General features: G+C 41.5%; 1 protein-coding gene across 3 annotated transcripts in view; it reads left to right on the forward strand.

Annotated features, from left to right (window-relative positions):
- The window catches only part of WWC2 (WW and C2 domain containing 2), a 113,868-nt gene that overhangs the window by 32,479 nt on the left and 62,724 nt on the right, over positions 1 to 18,665 (forward strand). For all 3 annotated transcript variants that reach the window (XM_083457093.1, XM_083457095.1, XM_083457094.1), the window contains exon 2: positions 7,628 to 7,737. In XM_083457093.1, coding sequence (XP_083313219.1) covers positions 7,628 to 7,737 — 110 coding nt within the window. The remainder of the gene's footprint in view (positions 1 to 7,627; positions 7,738 to 18,665) is intronic.

Below are 18,665 nucleotides of genomic sequence, written 5' to 3' on the forward strand. Positions count from 1 at the left end.
CAGCCTTCTTTCCAGGATGCTCGTCCTGTGCCCCCTGAGCATGCTCTGTCCTCATTTAACATTTGGGGGGGGATTCTTCCCTTTTAGGGGTGTTTTTCCTTTTAAAAAATTGCACTTCTGAATACCTTGGGTTTACTCATGGACCACTATGCATTGATGGTGCTGTTTTGGCTGCATAAGCATGAGTTGAAGGGGGAATTATTAAATTAACAACTGACCTTGATTTTATTGGCTTTGCTTTTAGGCAAGATATACTAGGATTTATAGGAGTCTAAATATGCATCCTATATTTGCTTACTCCAAAATATCCTGCAACTCGCAGTGGGACTTATTCCCAGGTAAATATGCATAGAAGTGCAACCTACACCTGCACTCCTAAACCTAATTACTGCACTTGGAAGTATGATCCACTGAAGTTACTTCTGAATTGGTATAATGAAGATTTCCCCTTCTGAATAAGAACAAATTCAGTTTATTCCAGAATGCCTCTGGCAGCTTCCTAGCAGAATATGAAACTGCTGCTTTCCCCTGGTACCTGGGACTTAAATCCTAAAGGTTTCTTTTAACTACCATGTATAATCACACCACTGGTAGAGATATCCTATTTATAGCTGAATTCCACAAATCTTACTTCTGTCATGTTGCAATACTAAGGTTTGGATTTCAAAAACTGGAATTTAATTTTGTTTTTTGTAAGAGCTGGCAACCCACAACTTGACATAATTCTAGCAGCTTGTAATATTCCTTAAACATCTGAGACATAAAGAATGTTCCTTAGGTACTTAGAACCAAGCAAGTTTGTAAGAAGGTTTGCAGAATCAGAACTATAGTTTTTGCTAGCATACGTTAAAAAAATGCTTCTGAGATCATTTGAGTTTATTTATATGGATACTAAACTTCATAGTGGCCTTTTAGGATTAGGCTCAGGCTTGCTCATGAATCTCAAGTATGCAATCCAACTTCTGTTTCTGTCCCAACCTTCATGCAGTGATTGATCCAAAACAAGCATGTTACTTATTAATTGGGACTGCTAAATTAGTTCCCTTCTGCAAGATCTGATAATGAGCACTACCCAAGTGTATAAAAAATAGAGCTGGGACAGATTGCATGTTGAATACTTCATAAAGTTGGTCAAAGACATGAATTCTTTTACAGCTTCTCTGTCAAGAATTGGTTATATATTAAGTTGTGATGTAGCTCTCTCTTTTTAGAGGATATGTGCATATAGCCTCTGGTTAATGATTTCTTACATTGGAAATACTTATTTTTTTCCTTGGCAATTGAACATTATCGATTGGCTTCCCCACTTTTGGCTTACTTAATCAGCTCTGCACTTATTTTTTTAATCTAAAAGCCACTTCATACAGCATAAAGTGGAAGGCACTTGTATGTAGAAATTAAGAGACTCCTGCATCTGTGTAGATTGTAATATGTGATGGTCCCACATTTATGCATATTGGACGCTGGCTGCCAGAGGGGGCTGGTGCACTAGGGCTACTGTGGCACATCCTAAGGAGAATGGTCAATAATTTTTTTTTAAATCCCTCCAAAGCCACAGATTTTTTAAATACTTCTATTAGAACTCACAGAAGCTCCACAAACATTTCTGCCATTCAGATCTCTGCAGCATTCAACCAGTCCTAATAAAAATGTATAGCTCTCAATCACCTGACATCACCATGCTGTCAGATGACCATTTTTCCTCTCTTTTTTGGAATAATATTTATTAAGTTTTCCATTTTAACAATCCAATAAAAACCACATTGAAAACATTCCAAATGATGAGCATTTTTTTCCTTTGCAGCGTGGATTGAGCTTGAAAGAAAGATTCCAGTAGGGCTTAAAGCCACTACACCAGTGGTAGACTCGGGTTCGCGTCTCCGCTCCTCCACACGCAGCTGCTGGGTGACCTTGGGCTAGTCTTTGAAGTCTCTCAGCCTCACTCACCTCATAGAGTGTTTGTTGTACAGGAGGAAGGGAAGGAGATTGTTAGCCGCTTTGAGACTTTGAGTTGCTGTTGCCCAGGAACAACATGGAGCTTGTTTTAAGGCTTGTTCCTTTGCAGCTGCATCTTTACCTCCGTATGACTTGGAGAAAAGGGTATTCAGAGCCAAATTTGGCTCATGATCTGGAGGTTCCCCACGACTGGTTAAACTGAGATTAGCAGGCTCAAACCAGGTTGATATCCTGGTATCAAATTATGGTTTGTTCTAACTCCACAGCTCCATGAAATGAGGCATCACATAGAACTGTGGTATCTTCAGAACTAAAAGTAGCTCTTGGAGAAGTGGAGAAAGAAGGAGCACATGAGCTCAAGACATACTGTGTCTCTTGCTCATGATGGGAAATCAAGGTGCATTTCTAGACCTATAAAGTGGCCTTTTATTTAACAACACACTGTGGCCACAATGATGAGGAACCCCATGCAGGTGAGGGCTTAGCAATTGAGGTGATGGCTATCTCCATCCCTTGTCCACCATAGTGCTCCACCAAGTTGAGAAGAATGGGATGGCAGTCTTTCAGCTCCACCCCTTCTTTGCCACCTGTGTTGATAGAATACAAGGAGGTTTTACAAGCCTGCTAAGAGGCTAGTGTCCTCAATATCCATATTGGAGATTGAGGAGGTAGTTCCGTGGTAATGCAGAATAGTACTCTCTTAACTAGTAATGTTGTACATATATTTGCAGGCTATGAACTTTTGTGGGCTTATTTACAAGGACGTTAAGTACATTGCTGAAACTGAGACTAGATATGTAGAAGCAACTCCTTGAAATAAAACCAGTTTAGTGGTCAGTATCTGGCGTTTGCATTCAGGTTTGTCCATGTTCAGTGCTTCAGAGTCACAAAGATGCTCTCCCTTAGAAAGCTGCCCTTCTGACTCTCTGGAACCCTAATGTCGCCCTTTGAACATGCACACTCAATTTCATGCTCCTGCACTGCCACAGCAGTCAGTGCTCTGTTTCTGGGGTTTCTGAACATGGCCTTGACCCCTTTCTACTGTCTCTCTTGGTTGGAGCCAGAGGCAGTGTATCAATTCACTGGCTGCCCTATCCTAATCCGTGCCTCTCTCTTTGTGATTTATTGTTAGTGCTGGACTATCAGTAAGGCAGCCCTCTCTTCCTCCTTTTTTCCTGGAGTTCCTCTCATAAGGACTTTAAAGTGCGCTGTAAGCCAGCATGACTCTTCTTCCCTCTTTCTCTCTTTGCTTGCTCACAGGCTGAGGGCAAGAACTGCCTGGTGGAAACATCTGTATTTATACTGATTAGTATCACCAATCTGCTACTTTAAAAAGGCATGTCTATTTAACATACATTTCAGTGCTAATTATCACTGACTGTAATTGCTGCATCTCGTTGCCCCACCTTACAGTTTTCTCCTTTATATACCTGCCAACTGATGTTTCACTTCATGCATCTGACAAAGCGAGTCCACTAAAACTTAGGCCACAGTACATTTGTTAGTCTTTAAGGCATCACAAGGCTCTTGGTTGTTTATAGTGGGAAGGCTGAAATCCTGAACCTGTTTACCTGGGGCTCAGCCCATTGAATTCAATAGGTTTTTTTAAGAGACCTGTTGTATTGCCTGTGAATAGAGACAATAGTTTCCATTCCTGCTACAGGTGTTAATTAACTTTACATTGTCAATTTGATTGTTTTATCACCTACTACTGCTGTTATAAAGGCCTACTGTGTTTATTTTGCACACACTCAAGCAGTAATTGAATTATCGCTGTCTGAACTACTTGCATTTCATTTCTCTTTGATCTTGCTGCTTACAACTCCTCTTACAACCATGTGAATGTTTATCTGCATCTGAGGATTACAGCTGATGAAGTGAACTCTAGTCCACACAAGTTTATACCATAATAAAATTTGTTAATCTTTAGGGTATCACAAGACTTTTTGATATTATTGTTATTTTTGAAGCACTTACTTGCAGATGCTGCAAGTTTTAGCCTTGGTTATGCAGCTATCCTAGATGGGACAGAGAATCCTCATTTTCTTTCATGAAGAAGCACATTGGTTGGACCATGGGTGATCAAACTGAATGAATTGGCAGAGGCAGTGGAGATTTGTGACACATTTGTGGCAAGCCTAACTATGGCACTTGGTTGGGCCAGCACTCCTGCCTGTTTTTCCAGCTTTGCACTGCTTGCTTCTGCTTCCCAGATCAGTGGACCGACAACACAAATGTATTGTGGTGGCCTGTAAATAGAACCATTAATTTTCAAGCATTGTAAAGAAATAACAGATCTCTGCCCCAGAGAACTTGCAGTCTAAAAAACAGGAGCAAAGAAGGCAAGAGTGAGTTTACACATAGTCTGTGTAAACACTCCAATTTTGTCTACATTCAGTGAGCTCCTATCGCTGGTTTGGGAAGTGGTGTACACACCACATTAGCCACAATCCATATCTATCCTGTTGTTTCTTATGAAATATTGTGTTTTGTTGTGCTTTCCCCCAAACAAGCTACATGAAAAATTTCATGCTTAAATATTAACTGGAATTGCATAAAGACCACCTTCTAAAGGCGAAGGTTCAGCAGATAGTGAACTGTTTAAAGTGCTAGTGAGAGAGGAAGACTTTTGATTTCCTCCCATCTTCGCACACTGGTTCATAACTGCATCAACCTTTCTCTTTTTTCTGCCTCCCGTCCCATCGTATTTTCATCTTAACTAAGCGACCCAACCCTATTTAGGTTTTTTTTTATTTGTTTGTTTATTTTATTGCCACTTAATCATCCCTCTCCCACAAGCTTGTAGTTCTTTCCCCACCCACTTTATTCTCAAAATAACCTTGTGAGATGGAGAGTTAGAAACTTGCCCAAGATTACCCAGTGAGCCTCATGACTGAGTTGAAATTGCACTCCAGGCCTGCCAGCTTCTAGTCAAGCACTTTTAATAGCTGCACCACTCTGACTGGCCCTACCTTTTACCTTTCTCCCGAGAGAAAATCAGGAGATTTTTATTTGTACCCTGTAAGGCTCTATGATATCCACCCTAAGTTAGGGAAAGCAGAAACAACATACTTAGTATTCTAAATGTGAGTTTGCTATAGATTTATATAATGATATTATGATACTTGCTGTTTCATTTTCAATTTATTTCCTGTGAATTCCCATCACTGAATTTTCCTTCTCACTTCCCCAGCACACAGAGCCAATGTCTTCAGCGATCTATTTGCTATCATACCACCCCCCAGGTTTTTTCTTGGGTAGTTACAGCCCATAGACCTGATCAGCATTTCATGCTGTTGCATTTTACTGTATAAATTGCCTTTCAGTATTATTTTTATTAAGCCAGATTCTTGGCTTCCTTGTCAGTCTTCTATATTCCTCTGAAGTTCCTAACTTTGGTCAGAAATTGAGTTCAAGGTTAGAGTGGTGAAAGGGCTTCACCCTTTTTGATATCCCTCAGACTTCAGTTTCTAGCGATATTATAGCCTCTTTGCTCACATCATGACAGTTCATGGCATTTGCTGATAGATCCTGCTCTAGCAAGAAGCAAGTTGTTTCTGTCCCAAGACATCTTTCTGCAATTATTTATTAGATGTTTGGGTTAGGCAGAGCCGTAGCCGTAGACGGCTAGCAGGGTGCTTTGCTCTGGATGAAGCCACCAGAGAGGCGCCATTGACACTTCCAGCCTCCCTCCCTCCCTCTCTCTCTCTCTTTCTGTGTGTGTGTGTGTGTGTGTGCAAATGTGCATGGGGTGAGTGCCAAACTGGGTCTTTGACTCGGGTGAAATAAAGCCTGGTTTCCCTCCTGGGTTAGGATACTACAACAGAGTCTCTTAACAAGAATCCTTAACAAGGTTAATAAAAGGGCAATCAACCTTGTGTATGTATTATTTATGGTATGTATGCTACTATACTGTGGCCCATGTTTTGTTAGCCCCAAAATAGAAAATGAGCGAGGTTCCAACCAAAGAAGAACGGCAACTTAAGTTGATAGAATTGGCACAACTTGCAGACTTAACATATCGAAGAAGAGAACAAGAAGAACATATGTTTAAAGAAGATTGGAAAACGTTTATTGAATATATGGGAAATAATTGTGTACAGCTGAAAACGCTGGCAGCATTAAGATAAATTCAACAGTGTAAATAACTTTTGATGGATGGAATACTGATTGGTATAGTTTTCGTAAAATATGCAGGGATTTACGATATGTAAAATGAACCATGGAAAGAGAAGAAGGGAAGTCATTGATACCTTAAGGATGTAAAATTTTAAATTGTATTTTAAATTGTAAGACAGAAATATATATATATATGAGAAAGATTGCAGGGTTGGGGACTTTCTACTGTATAGAAAAGGCAAGTAGGAGGCATGGAGAAAGTGGATGGAGAAAAGTTTTTCTCCCTCTCATGACACTTGAACCCATGGACATCTGGAGAAGCTGAATGTTGGAAGATTGATAAACAAAAGGACTTCTTCATGCAGTGCACAGTTAAACTGTGGAACTCAATCTCACAGGAGGCAATGATGGCCATCAACCTAGACTGCTTTAAAAGAGGATTAGACACATTCATGGAGAAGGGTATTTATGGCTACTAGGCATGATGGCTATCCTCTGCCTCCACAGTAATGCTTCTCATTGTGAATTACTGAATTCCAAAGGAGGGGAGAGAACGCTCTTGTGCCCAAATCCTGCTTGTGGGCTTTTTGTTTCATTTTTATTTATAAAATTTCTCTACTGCCCTTCATCTGAGGATCACGGGGGTTTACAATACAAGAACACAAATATACATAACATAGTAACAAAACCCCACCATAGATTGCGTAATCGCCATATTTTTCACTCTATAAGACGCACCAGACCATAAGACGCACCTAGTTTTTGGAGGAGGAAAACAAGAAAAAAAATATTCTGAATCTCAGAAGCCAGAACAGCAAGTGCGATTGCTGCGCAGCGAAAGCAGCGATCCCTCTTCCTGTTCTGGCTTCTGGGATAGCTGCGCAGCCTCCATTCGCTCCATAAGACGCACACACCTTTTCCCTTACTTTTTAGGAGGGAAAAAGTGAGTCTTATAGAGCAAAAAATATGGTAGCCAAAGGCCTGGGAGATGAGGAATGTTTTTCCTGGCACTAAAGATATGTAACAAAAGCGCCGGGCAAGCCTTTCTAACAGGCATCCGGTTGGCCACTGTGAGAACAGGATGCGGGACTAGATGGACCATTGGCCTGATCCAGCAAGCTCTTACATTTTTAACCCTAAATTAGGCAAATCTTCAAATTTGTCTTCTGGATTTATATGGGATGATGTCTGTCCAGTTTAATTCGTCTCTGCCCCATTGAGGAGGGGCTCCGATTTTTAGAGCAAAGACAGCACATTGTAGCTCTGGAAAATGGGTGTTCCAGAATGGCATCCTGTTTGGCCTTGAAAAAAGGCATATATTGAAGATTTCCTTGATTCTGTTTAGACATCTCAGACATTGGTTTTTTAGCCTCTTACCCTTGTCAGTTCATCCTAAACAAGCCTTTCTCTCTTCCTCGTTTGAAAGTGGAGATATTGAACAGTATAGTGCCTGAAGTGACACTTCTGAATTACTTTGCCTAATTTTCTGCATGTGTATGTCTAGGAAAAATTCCATAATCTTAATTCAATTACTTTCTGGTTTTGTTTTTAGGTTAACAAAGCCATTATCCTTTGCAGACTGTGTTGGAGATGAGCTACCATGGGGATGGGAAGCTGCATACGATCCTCAGATTGGTGTCTACTATATCGACCACATAAACCGTAAGTGTTTTCTCTAAGTGCTTTATTGATTATATAAGAAGGCTTAGCCAGATTAGACTCTGTTGTTAGACTCTTAACAAGAACTTGAAGAGGAGAGATTTCTTATGAGACAGTCAAAACTCCCCATAGCAATTCTTTTAGTGCTTTTCCTAAGAAAATAAATGAATGTCTACCGCTGCTACTCCCCCCCCCCCCACTTCCTTCCTTCCTTTTAAAAAAACTGCTCTTATATCCTTCTGTCTGTCAAGGACACTTAAAACGGAGGTTCTCAAAATGGAGATCAGAACTGCACAGGATTGACTGTTAACCTTAAAACCTCTGTGCCACTAATTAAAACATTCTGTTTTTCTGTTTATACAAACATAAGGAATAACTCCCCATCTTTGCCAAAACTTAACATTCTAATTGGTCTCTCTGTATGCCAGAAACACAAAATCCAGAAGATGCTGGAACAATATTCAGTAAATATATTCATAGGAAACTGCATTAAATCTAAAGATAACCATATATTCATAATTGCTTTTGTGCTGTGGTTTTCAAACCGAGGGATCCTCAAAGTGAAGGTGAGTCATGGCAGGCAGGCTTCCATGAAAGCCAGCTTGCTCACAGATGTCAATCTCTCCCTGCATTGTGCAACCACAGGGGAATGCTGGGTGTTTTTTGGGATGCGTTCTCATTAGGCTCAGTAGACCTGACTAGCACCCCTTGTAAGCTGTATGTCTGCCCCAGAACCTGCCCCAGAATTCTTTGCCATAGGTAGAAGTTTCTCAGTTGATAAGTTAATGTCCCTCATCCAGACATTAGAGACTGCATTTTGCTACAGTGGTACCTCTAGTTATGAACTTAATTCGTTCCAGAGGTCTGTTCTTAACCTGAAACTGTGCTTAACTAGAGGTGTGCTTTCGCTAATGGGCCCTCTTGCTGCCTCTGCACTGCCAGCACACTATTTCCGTTCTCATCCTAGGGCAAAGTTCTCAGCTTGAGGTAACTCTTCCAGGTTAGTGGAGTTTGTAACCTGAAGTGTTTGTAACCTGAGGTGTTGGTAACTCGAGGTACCACTGTACTTCTGACAGTATGGGTGGTGTAAAAACCTCAGAGGTAGCTGATCTAATGACACACAAATGGTCCCAAAATTATTAGTTGGGAGTTGCACGTGGGCTGCTCAGAGTGACGTTCCATTGCACCAGCAGAAGTTCACAAGCATAGCATTGGACGCAACCCAGTGTAATTGCTTACTACTTTTCATTTAAGAATTTCTGTCATCTGTGCTGCTGAGATGTTACTTTTTAAAAAGTAGTGAAGAGATTAATCTTCTTGGAACTGTCTGAGCTTTGTGGTGCTTGAGATTTTAAAAATTGTTTTTAATAACAATAAAACCAATTTTGGAAGAGTAGACATAGCACAAAAAGGAAAGGAAAAGCCTGAGTACTTCATGTACTACATTGGTGTACTCTCAGCCTCGCCACAGAGGGAACAAAGTAACATCCTTTATGTTTGTATACCATAACTTGTGAAACAGCCTGTACATGTATGCTCATAGGGTTTCCCCATGTAATGATGATCATCCCTATTCTCCACCCATATGCACATTTACTCTAAACCAACGTAGTGTGTATAGCCTTGCAGTGACATTTTATCACTAAGCATCAGATATAATAGTAGGGTCTTGCTAACGAATACTCATATCAAAATAAAACCAGGCTCCAAGGGACTGCAGCAATTCTTGTCTCTTTAAAATAGAGCACCAGCAAAAAAGGGGTTATCACTTGAGTAAGAAACGATTAAAACATTTATATTCTAATTGACCCTGATAAATATTAAAAGGTGGCTTACTGAAGTCATAATGGTCCATCTAAAGAGCATTCTGTGAAGAAAGGAGAGCCATGGACCAGCTATTGGTTATTATTATCCTAGATTATAGCCGGACATGGCTTGTCTGAGAAATAAGATTAAAACTGCATTAAAATCAGAGGCCATAAAGTACTGTGTTTTGTAGTTTGCTAAAAATCTTTACAGGGCTAAGATCCATACTTGAGGCTTCAAGGATGAAGAAACAAACAAGATACGAACTATGCCTATAGCAAACCTGAGAAAGCCTGTTTGGAATTTGTTTACACGGCGGGTTTTTACTGGGCATGCTGCACTGGAATGCAACAAAATATACATACAGTATTTGTAACGAACTGCCTCTTCTCCTGCTGTGGGCTTTAAAATGTGTGTAGGAGTGAGGTTTTTGAGGGGGTGTTTTTGTAAATGTGTTTTATGGAAGGTGGTGGAATGGGTGTACTTTTGTTTTGCTGAACTGGTTTTACCTCATTGTTTGAGACTGAGGTTTCAGGTACTTAATGCTCTCTTAGTGGTATATTAATCCATGTTGACGGAGCAATTTTGGTGAAACTTTTCTGGAGCGCAGTAGACATCAGGTATGTGGGGTATTGGAGTGGGTGTTCTGAAGAGAGCATTCTTTGTTTGAGTTACTGGATGGTAAACTGCCTGTGATAAGGGTCAGAGGCAGGTCATTTGTCTTACATGCTAAAGTTGAGATTATAGCTTTAATTCTCCTGCCTGGAATGCAACGGTCTGATAATTGCTAACTGCAGCACACAGGAGTTTACCAAAAGTTTCATTAACTTTTAGCTGTAGAAATGGCAGTTCGGGGAGGCATTTGTATACATTATCAGTTGTGCAGAAATGTAGATGATGTATTAACAGCGTTACTGTTAGTCTTTGTACTGTGGAAGCAACATATTTCCCTTTTTTCAGACCATGAGCATTTTGCTTTTTAAAAGAAATGGATGCCAAACTATGCCGGCTATTATTGCAGGTAGGAGGATAATGTTGCATCCCAAGCCTTTTCATGTAGCCTGAATTCTTTTGAAACAGCTGGCATGGTGTAGTGGCTAAGACTGAGAGCTGTCAACCATGGTGTTCCTGGTTCTAGGATTGTCCTTTCCAAGAATTCATGAGGAGGCCGTAGTTAAGGTACTGCTTTTTCAGCCTCTGTTTTCTTCAGAAAGAGGAGGATGATAATAGTCACTTACCTTACATGGTGGTGGATTATAGGATGAATGTTCAAATATGCCAACCAAAGCCCCACATAAATGTTAAGTATTATTGTTGAAACCGTAAGAATCCCAAGCAGTGATTTCCACCCCTTAGCCGTTCTGAAGAATTGACTTTCAGTATGTGATGACTGTTGGGCTTGATTTACTACCTCCTTTTTTTCATTTTGGTATGGTTTCAGTGTTGCAGTTCAATAAATCAAAGTTGCATATCAGCAGCGCTGCTTGGATAAGTTCCCAATTTGTATTGTAGGCTCAGGATCCGAAAGCAAAAACAGTTAAGAAGAATCCCTTGTTTAGTTTAGTCTTTAGTTTGCTCAAAATATATTTAAGTTCACCTAACTCATGTATGCAATTTTCTTTTTGAAAAGGTACCTCAGGGCTTTTAACATAATTTCAGAATTACAACACTGGTACAAAATAAGGGCAACATGTCTACCAATAGTAGCTTTATGTAGGCTATTGACAGAGAAATGGTGGGTGTATGTGTGAGGTAAATATATATATTCAGAAACTTGTGAGAGAGGTGGCACAGTCACTGTCACAACCCACTATTGATTAGTTATTGTTTGTGCACAACTTCTGGTTCTACAGTTGAGTTACTATATACAAGAGAGGCTTTGGTAAGCTGTTTGCACAGTCAGAACTTACGTGGCCTGTTCTAGCCAGGCAAGGAGATTGTACTGAAAAAATATGGCGCAAGGAAATGCAAGAATAAGGAAGGGCTACCTCCTGGAGTTGTTGCTCTGTTGCATCAACGCTTAGCAGCCAGAGACTCAGGGCTTTCCCCCCGCCCCAACCAGAACTCGCCAAAACTCAGTTCCAGCACCTCTCAGGTGGGTGCCATTGCCATTATAAGAGAACAAGGGAGGCGTTCATGGTGATTTTTGGCACCTCTTTTTCTGGAAATATAGCACTGCAGAGACTGGTGGTGGTTTTTTGTTTTGTTTTTAAAGTGGACCTATAGCTTCACATCTTTCTGGAGCTTCTCACAGCCAGTATCCAGAGCACCTTTGGGTTTGTGTTTCCCTTCTAAGTAGTCCAGTTGGATGGTAGGTCTGAGGCTGCTAGTTGGGGATTGAGTCACCATACCGAAACTTCTGCCCAGGCAGAATTGCCACTAGTTCTGGAGTCCCGGAGAGAATGATGGGCAAGCCCAGGTCTGGAATCAAGGTCCCAATAAGGGACAATGGGGTCCCTCATATTGGAGGCCCATAGTGGAAGACTATTATTATAGGGAAGGGCCTCTCGCTGAGCTTCATGAAGCATGGAGTCCCCAGGTCTCCATTTGTGCTAGAGGGCTCTCTGGGACCATGTTCCTCCTCCTCTGCACAGGAGATCTCATTGGGGCTCAGTTCTGAGTCTGGATTCTGATGCTTAGGCAGGAGAAGAGAAAACAGAATCTAATCCTATATTCATACACACACAAAAACGAGTTGGACCAAACCTCAAGACGTATCTAAGCAAACAAGTACTGTTGCCCATATAACATCTGTACAGTTTTCCCTTCAAAAGACTAACACTAGGTTTGATTGCTGAAAGAACAGGTAATCCTCTTTTTTTCTGCACAGGACAGGTACAGTTACAACTAGAAAAAACACAGCATTATTCTCAAATGTCTTGGGAAAAGACACCTTCTTATAACAGCTTGACTTGTAAGTTGCTAGAAATCCTCTCCACTTCTCACAAGCCACAGTGTTGGAATTAATGTTTAACCAAGTCAAAATATTTTGCAGGAGCCTGAAGCTGCTAACCGATGTAAGCATCTCACCCATCATGATCTGAAAAGAGTTGTGTAATACGATGTATCATTTGTGGCCATTTCAGCAACATGTTCACATGTTTTCTCCACCCTCACCCCCCGTGTTGCTACTTTTATGTTTCTGGCAGGATTTCCCTCCTGTGCCAAATGCATGGAGGCAGATGATGGATTTAAATAGCACACACACACACACCCTTCGGCTTGAGATCTCAGCATATAAATGGTTATTTTTCTTAAACATCTACTAACTTCAAATGAAAATGCCAATGTCTGATGACTCTCACTATGATGCAGACTTCATGACCCTTCATCACAATATGGCAATTTGTATGTTTGTATCCATTGTTGTTTTTTGTAAAGCGTTTGTGTCCATTGTTGTTGTTGATGACTTCCTGCTGCTTATGAATGGTTCCCTTGTAAGGTTCTCAAAGGTTATAGACCGAACAAATGTCTTGTGTCTTGCTCTGAATCAACGGCACAGACTGTTCTTTAGTACCTGGAGACATAGGTGAAGTATACTGGCAATGAGAGGATTATTTGCTCCTGGGCCCTTTTCTGTACAAGTCCTGGCAGGATTGGGATTGGAGATCCCAGTAAGGAGCACTGAAACAGGAAGTGTTTGCCTAGAAGCATTTATGTCAGGTAATGCCCATTCCCACCAACTTGTGAGTGCCAGAAGAGGCGTTGGGATGGATCCTTAGCCGACATGGCCAGGAGGTGCTCCCCACTGCTCTGTTGTCATGTATCCCCTTAAGGGAGGTTACGGGGTGCCGCATGTCCAGATACTCAGCTCAGGGGTTGACCGTTGCACCCCTGTCATGGTGATCTTGGTGGGTCACCCAGATGTGATGCGTGTTGCAGGAGGACCCTTTACCTTGGTCAACTCTGTTTAATCATCAACCTGCACACGGGCTTGCTGATTTCAGGATACATACCCAATGCCTACATCAAACCATCTGACATCCGCAATGAATGAAAGTTATGGACTTATTTCTTATTATGGACTTATTTCCTTCCAACACTCTTGTCCTGTGCCTTTTGTTGTATGTCCTTTGCACCTGGGACTGCAATGGGGAATCAATGCACTGCCTGAGATGGAAGGGAAGATGCAGTCATGGTGAAGTCAAGAAGGATAATACTATTACTTTCCCTTCTACTTTCTGAAGCTTTAAGAAGCACCAGCGTGCTTACCAGCTAGCCTCTGATTGAAGTTTTGGCAGATTGCCTCTTTGTTTCAGGGTTTGACATATGGACCTTGGTTAATTTAATGCTTTAGTATGGAAATGTCTGAGCTCCAAAAGTGACCTGCTTTCTCTTAGCTTCTTCCGTGTTGTCATTCAGCTGTGGGTTAATGACTCCTTTATATAGGGTGCAGATACCCTCGCCCCATTGGGATTGATTGGGATCAATCAGTTTGTGGAAAGGACACCTGTATACACCTCGCTTTCAAGAGATGCCACCTTCACCACCCAGCTAACCAGTAGAGCAGAAATGACATATCTGCAGGAATTCAGTGGCTTCGTGAAGTCTTGACCCCCCATGGTAACGTTTTTAGTTACCTTCCATGGATCTCACCTAGCAATGCCAACACTAGAATACAGCAGGAAGCTTGATAAATTTAGAAATTCTAGTTTTGCTTGCTATTGTTGGTAAAGAAGGTAAGTAACAGATTGTTAGCCAGTTTCATGAGTGGGTGTTTAATTATGTTGACCTAGTCTTCGCAGTGTGAATTGTGCACTAATGACTTGCAGTCAAAAAGCATGTTGTAGAAAAGATGCATGGCTCCAATTTTTAGGGTTGATGGAAGCATGTCATACTTTATGAAGTGTTGATTAGGTGGTTAATCACACTAGCAATTAATGCATTAAATCTACGTTGATTGGACTGGGGTTCAGTCCCCCTTTTTGCTTTTTAGGTTTTGTTTTACATTTGACATTTCAATTGTATGATGGTAATACACTTTCTCTTTAAGTAGGGAGAAACATAAGTAAAGCTTCTTCAGTAGATGTTTTGAAAGGAAACCCATGAAAAATAAAAGTACCTGGTGTTTTACGGACTATTTAATTTTACATTAAATGTATGGCAGTTGGGTTTGATTTCATTTTTCATAAAGAACAGCTTCAAACTGGGGGGGGGGGGACCTGGGTTGTGTTAGCACTAAAATACTGTTTTGTTCAAACACAGCATGCTCTTTCTGCAAATCTGCACACTCTGCCTTAGGAGTAAGCCCCATTAATTACAATGTCCCTTCTGTAGGATTCTGCTCTGTCCCGTTAACCCTTTCTTTTTCCAAATAACATTGCCTTTACAGTGGAACCTCTACTCAAGACCACAATCCGTTCCGGAGGCCCGTCCTTATGGCGAAACGGGTCACTGGTAGAAGTGCCATTGTGCGCAGGCGCGTTGGGCGGCAGCCCGCTTCTGCACAGGCGCATTGAGCAGCAGCCCAGTTCTGTGCATGTGCAGACGGCAGCAGCCGCTTCTGCACATGCGCGAATCACGGCAAACCCGGTGTTTACTTCTGGGTTTGCCACGGTCGTGACTTGGAAGGGGCCTAAGTAGAGCGGGACGTAAGTAGAGGTTCTACTGTAGCTTGATTTGTTTTCCCTCCCTAAGTTATAGCTGGGGTAGGGGGATCAGGATTGGGACTTCAGCAAGGAGGAAGGGGGTATTTAATGCTTTCCCCTCCCACCATGGTTCTGATGACCATCCCTTTCCCAGCATTTGGGGCTGTTGAAAAGGGACTGTCCACCTGGCTACAGAGTGTCATTTTGGATTTCACAGGTCTGGTAGCAGAGTTGCTTTTCCATTTGCAGCTTGAAGCTGAACAGTGACAGTTGGGTACTTTTAAATTTCTCATTTCTTCAAGCATCCCAAGGATTTAAACATGTGATTCAGTGTATTTCAGTTTCTTTTCTGATAGTCTCGGGAAATGTAAGGCAGAGGATCTAATTTTCCAACAAAGTCATACTGACAAAAGGTACATATGACAATGTGTGACAACAGAGGTACAGTCTCTTATATTACAGTGTTGTGCTTGTCTCGAGAAAGATGGGAAACTGTGTTGTCTACAAGCTATTTAGTCAGAGGAAGAGAAAACTCTGGTCCCTCACTGCTTTCTTTAAGTGCACAAAATTTTTATTTGAGCCAGCAGCTTAGAAGAGCAAATGGGTCCAAAGATTTGAGTTCTTTTTTCCTCCTTCAGCACAAGAAATTGACAACCTAGCCTGAAATTACTTGCTGTTCTCCACTATGGAAGAACAAGAATACAAATGTTCATGATCCCCAGAAACACCATATGCCTTACACAAAAGGACAGTTAACTCAAAGAATAGAGATCAATTCCATGGTATGACATTTCAATCAAGCCTGACAGAGTCAAGAGAAATGCTCTTTTGTTATGGAATTACAATTGCACTGAAATTTATACAGGTAGATTGCAGCGCAGACCAGAGCTTCATATCTGCATGCAGAATGCTCTCTGAGTAAATACGTTTTTATTGGGAATAAATGGTGTTTATGAATCGAATTTATGGGCTCATATTTAACTGGTGCTCTGAAAATTATTTTTACTGCAAAATATGCTATTTTGCTGTCATCATTTGTCCCAGTATGTTCCAAGTAACAGCAGTTCTGAAACAGCATAGGCGTACTGCTCTCTTCTGCTCTGCTACCAAAGGCAAGCTTGAATTATGTCTGACTTATTCCAATTGCTCTTATTTGAGGGAAGCAAGGTTGCAGCAAATATTCTGCAGATGCTTGCTGTGTGGTGTATCCAGCTTTGGCTTTGCTACCTTGAAGGGGAAGGGTAACCTTTTTCTTTAATGCAAGAAGTACTGGCTTTTGTCCCGCTGCTTCGTGGATGTAAAAGTACACTGCCCTGCTGTTAGGAATAGATGGCCTGTGAAACCCCCAGTAGGCTGAAATTCACCCACGTAGCCTTAATTTATATACCCGTTTGCCACTTGTCAGACAGTGAACCTTTTCATGCTATTTCTTGTAACAGCCATAGAGTGGAAGCCATCTTTAGAAAACTTAGGGTTTGGAAATCATTATTCGAAAGGATCTTAATTTTTCCTAAACCTGGAACGTTTCAGAAACAATATCACCAGCTTTTCAGGACTGAGACGATCACAACTGATTTTGTTTTCATATTCAGAAACAAAAATTGTGGCCACATGAGGTTTCTTAAAGGCGAAAATAAATAAAATTGCTTGATTTGTGAGACTGTAAGTGCTAAAAAACGCACACCCTGCATTGAAACAGCTTTGTCCTTGTCCTACAGTCACAAGGACAGCATTGCTGTGGGCCACATTTTAGGACTCTGCAGGCTACTCCTTTAGTTTGGGCCACACATTGAGCAATCCTGACTTAAACCTACTGAGCAATTACCTGAAATGTGTTCGCAGATATGGCTTTTCTCTCTTGTGAGATTATTTTCCATTACGACTAGTGCTGCTCTCTTAAAGTACAACCGCAATCATTACATTCATCCCCCAAAGCCCAACAGAACTGCCTTTATCCTGTTTGATTGTAGAATCATTATGAAATCCCATTTGATGCTTTGGGTTTGCTTTCATGATCACTTCCCCTTAACCACCCCAATAATTGTTATTTTTGCGTAGGTTAGTGTGTATGCCCCAAAAAAAAAAAGGCACACACAAAAGCAGTAGGAAAAAAGGCTCTCTCTGTCTCAACTAGAATTTCTCCAGAGTTTTTTCTGCCTCATGATGCCCAAGGGAAAGACTTGCTCCTGGCTCCTGGCTCTGAGATTTAAGGATGTATGCTGGTGCCCATAGAGATGATCTCCCCCTTTCTCTGTGAAAGGAGGAAAAAAAGGTACATTTTGAAGACAAGGGCAATGGAGGGCTCTGTCTTTGCTTGGGAAACACCTCTTTATTTCTGCTTGCCTTGACTGCATGTGGCTTTTGCCAGCTTCTCTGCTTTATATAAAAATTATTTGTATGGGGTGTTAGGGGAGGGGTTGTGCCTCTGGTGGAAGACACATTGTGCTCCTTCTGGGATAGTTTGTCCCCACCCTGCACTGAGCTTTCACCTGTGGCTCCTAAAAGCTGTCAGCATGTGACAATGGCCACACTCCAGTGAACAGCTTTGACAACCCAGCTAAACCAGGTGATGGTATACAATGGATCTCAAACCCTCAATGAATTAGGGACTTTCCCTGCATGTGAAGACAGGCTGCACTGGATTGAGTGGATGAGACAAGTAGTGGGTCAAATGGTCAAGAAGGCAATTTCTGCGTTTGCTGTAGAGGAAAGTGAGGGGCAGATGGGGCTCATCAACCTGGGGAGGTAGCCCATCAGAAGGAAAACTCTGATCCTAAACCTCCATTGCCTTGCGAGAGATCTTTGGGAGAAGAGAAGGCAAAGGAGTAAACCCTGCACAAACCCAGAGTGGAATCCCTGAGATGGTTGGATGGTGCCTTGTACGACTTCTTTCAGCAACTCCTGCAGCCAGGTTGGTGCCAAATGTATTGCTCTGGTTTCCTTTGGAGCAGATCGGCGAGGCTGAGAGGGAGGTCATCACCTGAGCAGCCCAGGACCTCCATGCACACAGTCCAGGCTTGCACTCCAGGGAAGTCACTTTGATGCTGCTAACAACAGCAGTTTGACTTCACCCCTGGAGGCTCACATCACTCTCCCTTGAGACCAACAGATGCCAAAAAAATATTTGGATGGGGAGAAGCATCCTATTAAGCGTATGAGAAATCAGCGGTATATAAAGTTGGCACCTCTTATTTTCCTTCCATATGCTTGTGTAAAAACAAATACTATCTATCTCTAGTCTTGTTTTGAGTATATTTGGCAAAACTTTCCATACAAATGTACCTACATAAACTGTATTTGAGTTTAAGGGGGCGCATGGGAAGCATTCTGATTCCTTTTTCTTTTTTTAAAAAAGAGCTACTTCCTCATTTACTTGCCTCTTGAATTCACATCAAAGTGTAGCAGTAGGAAGATTAAATGTGTAGGACTATTGAGCATTATTGGCAATTGATACCACTAGGGACCTTCCTCTGCTGCAGCAGAAGCTAACCAAACATATGTTTAAAGTCTATTGTGGTGCATTGGAGTTACTGTTTG

Source organism: Podarcis tiliguerta, assembly GCF_965153285.1.
Source record: "Podarcis tiliguerta genome assembly, chromosome: 9".
Classification (NCBI taxonomy): domain Eukaryota; kingdom Metazoa; phylum Chordata; class Lepidosauria; order Squamata; family Lacertidae; genus Podarcis; species Podarcis tiliguerta.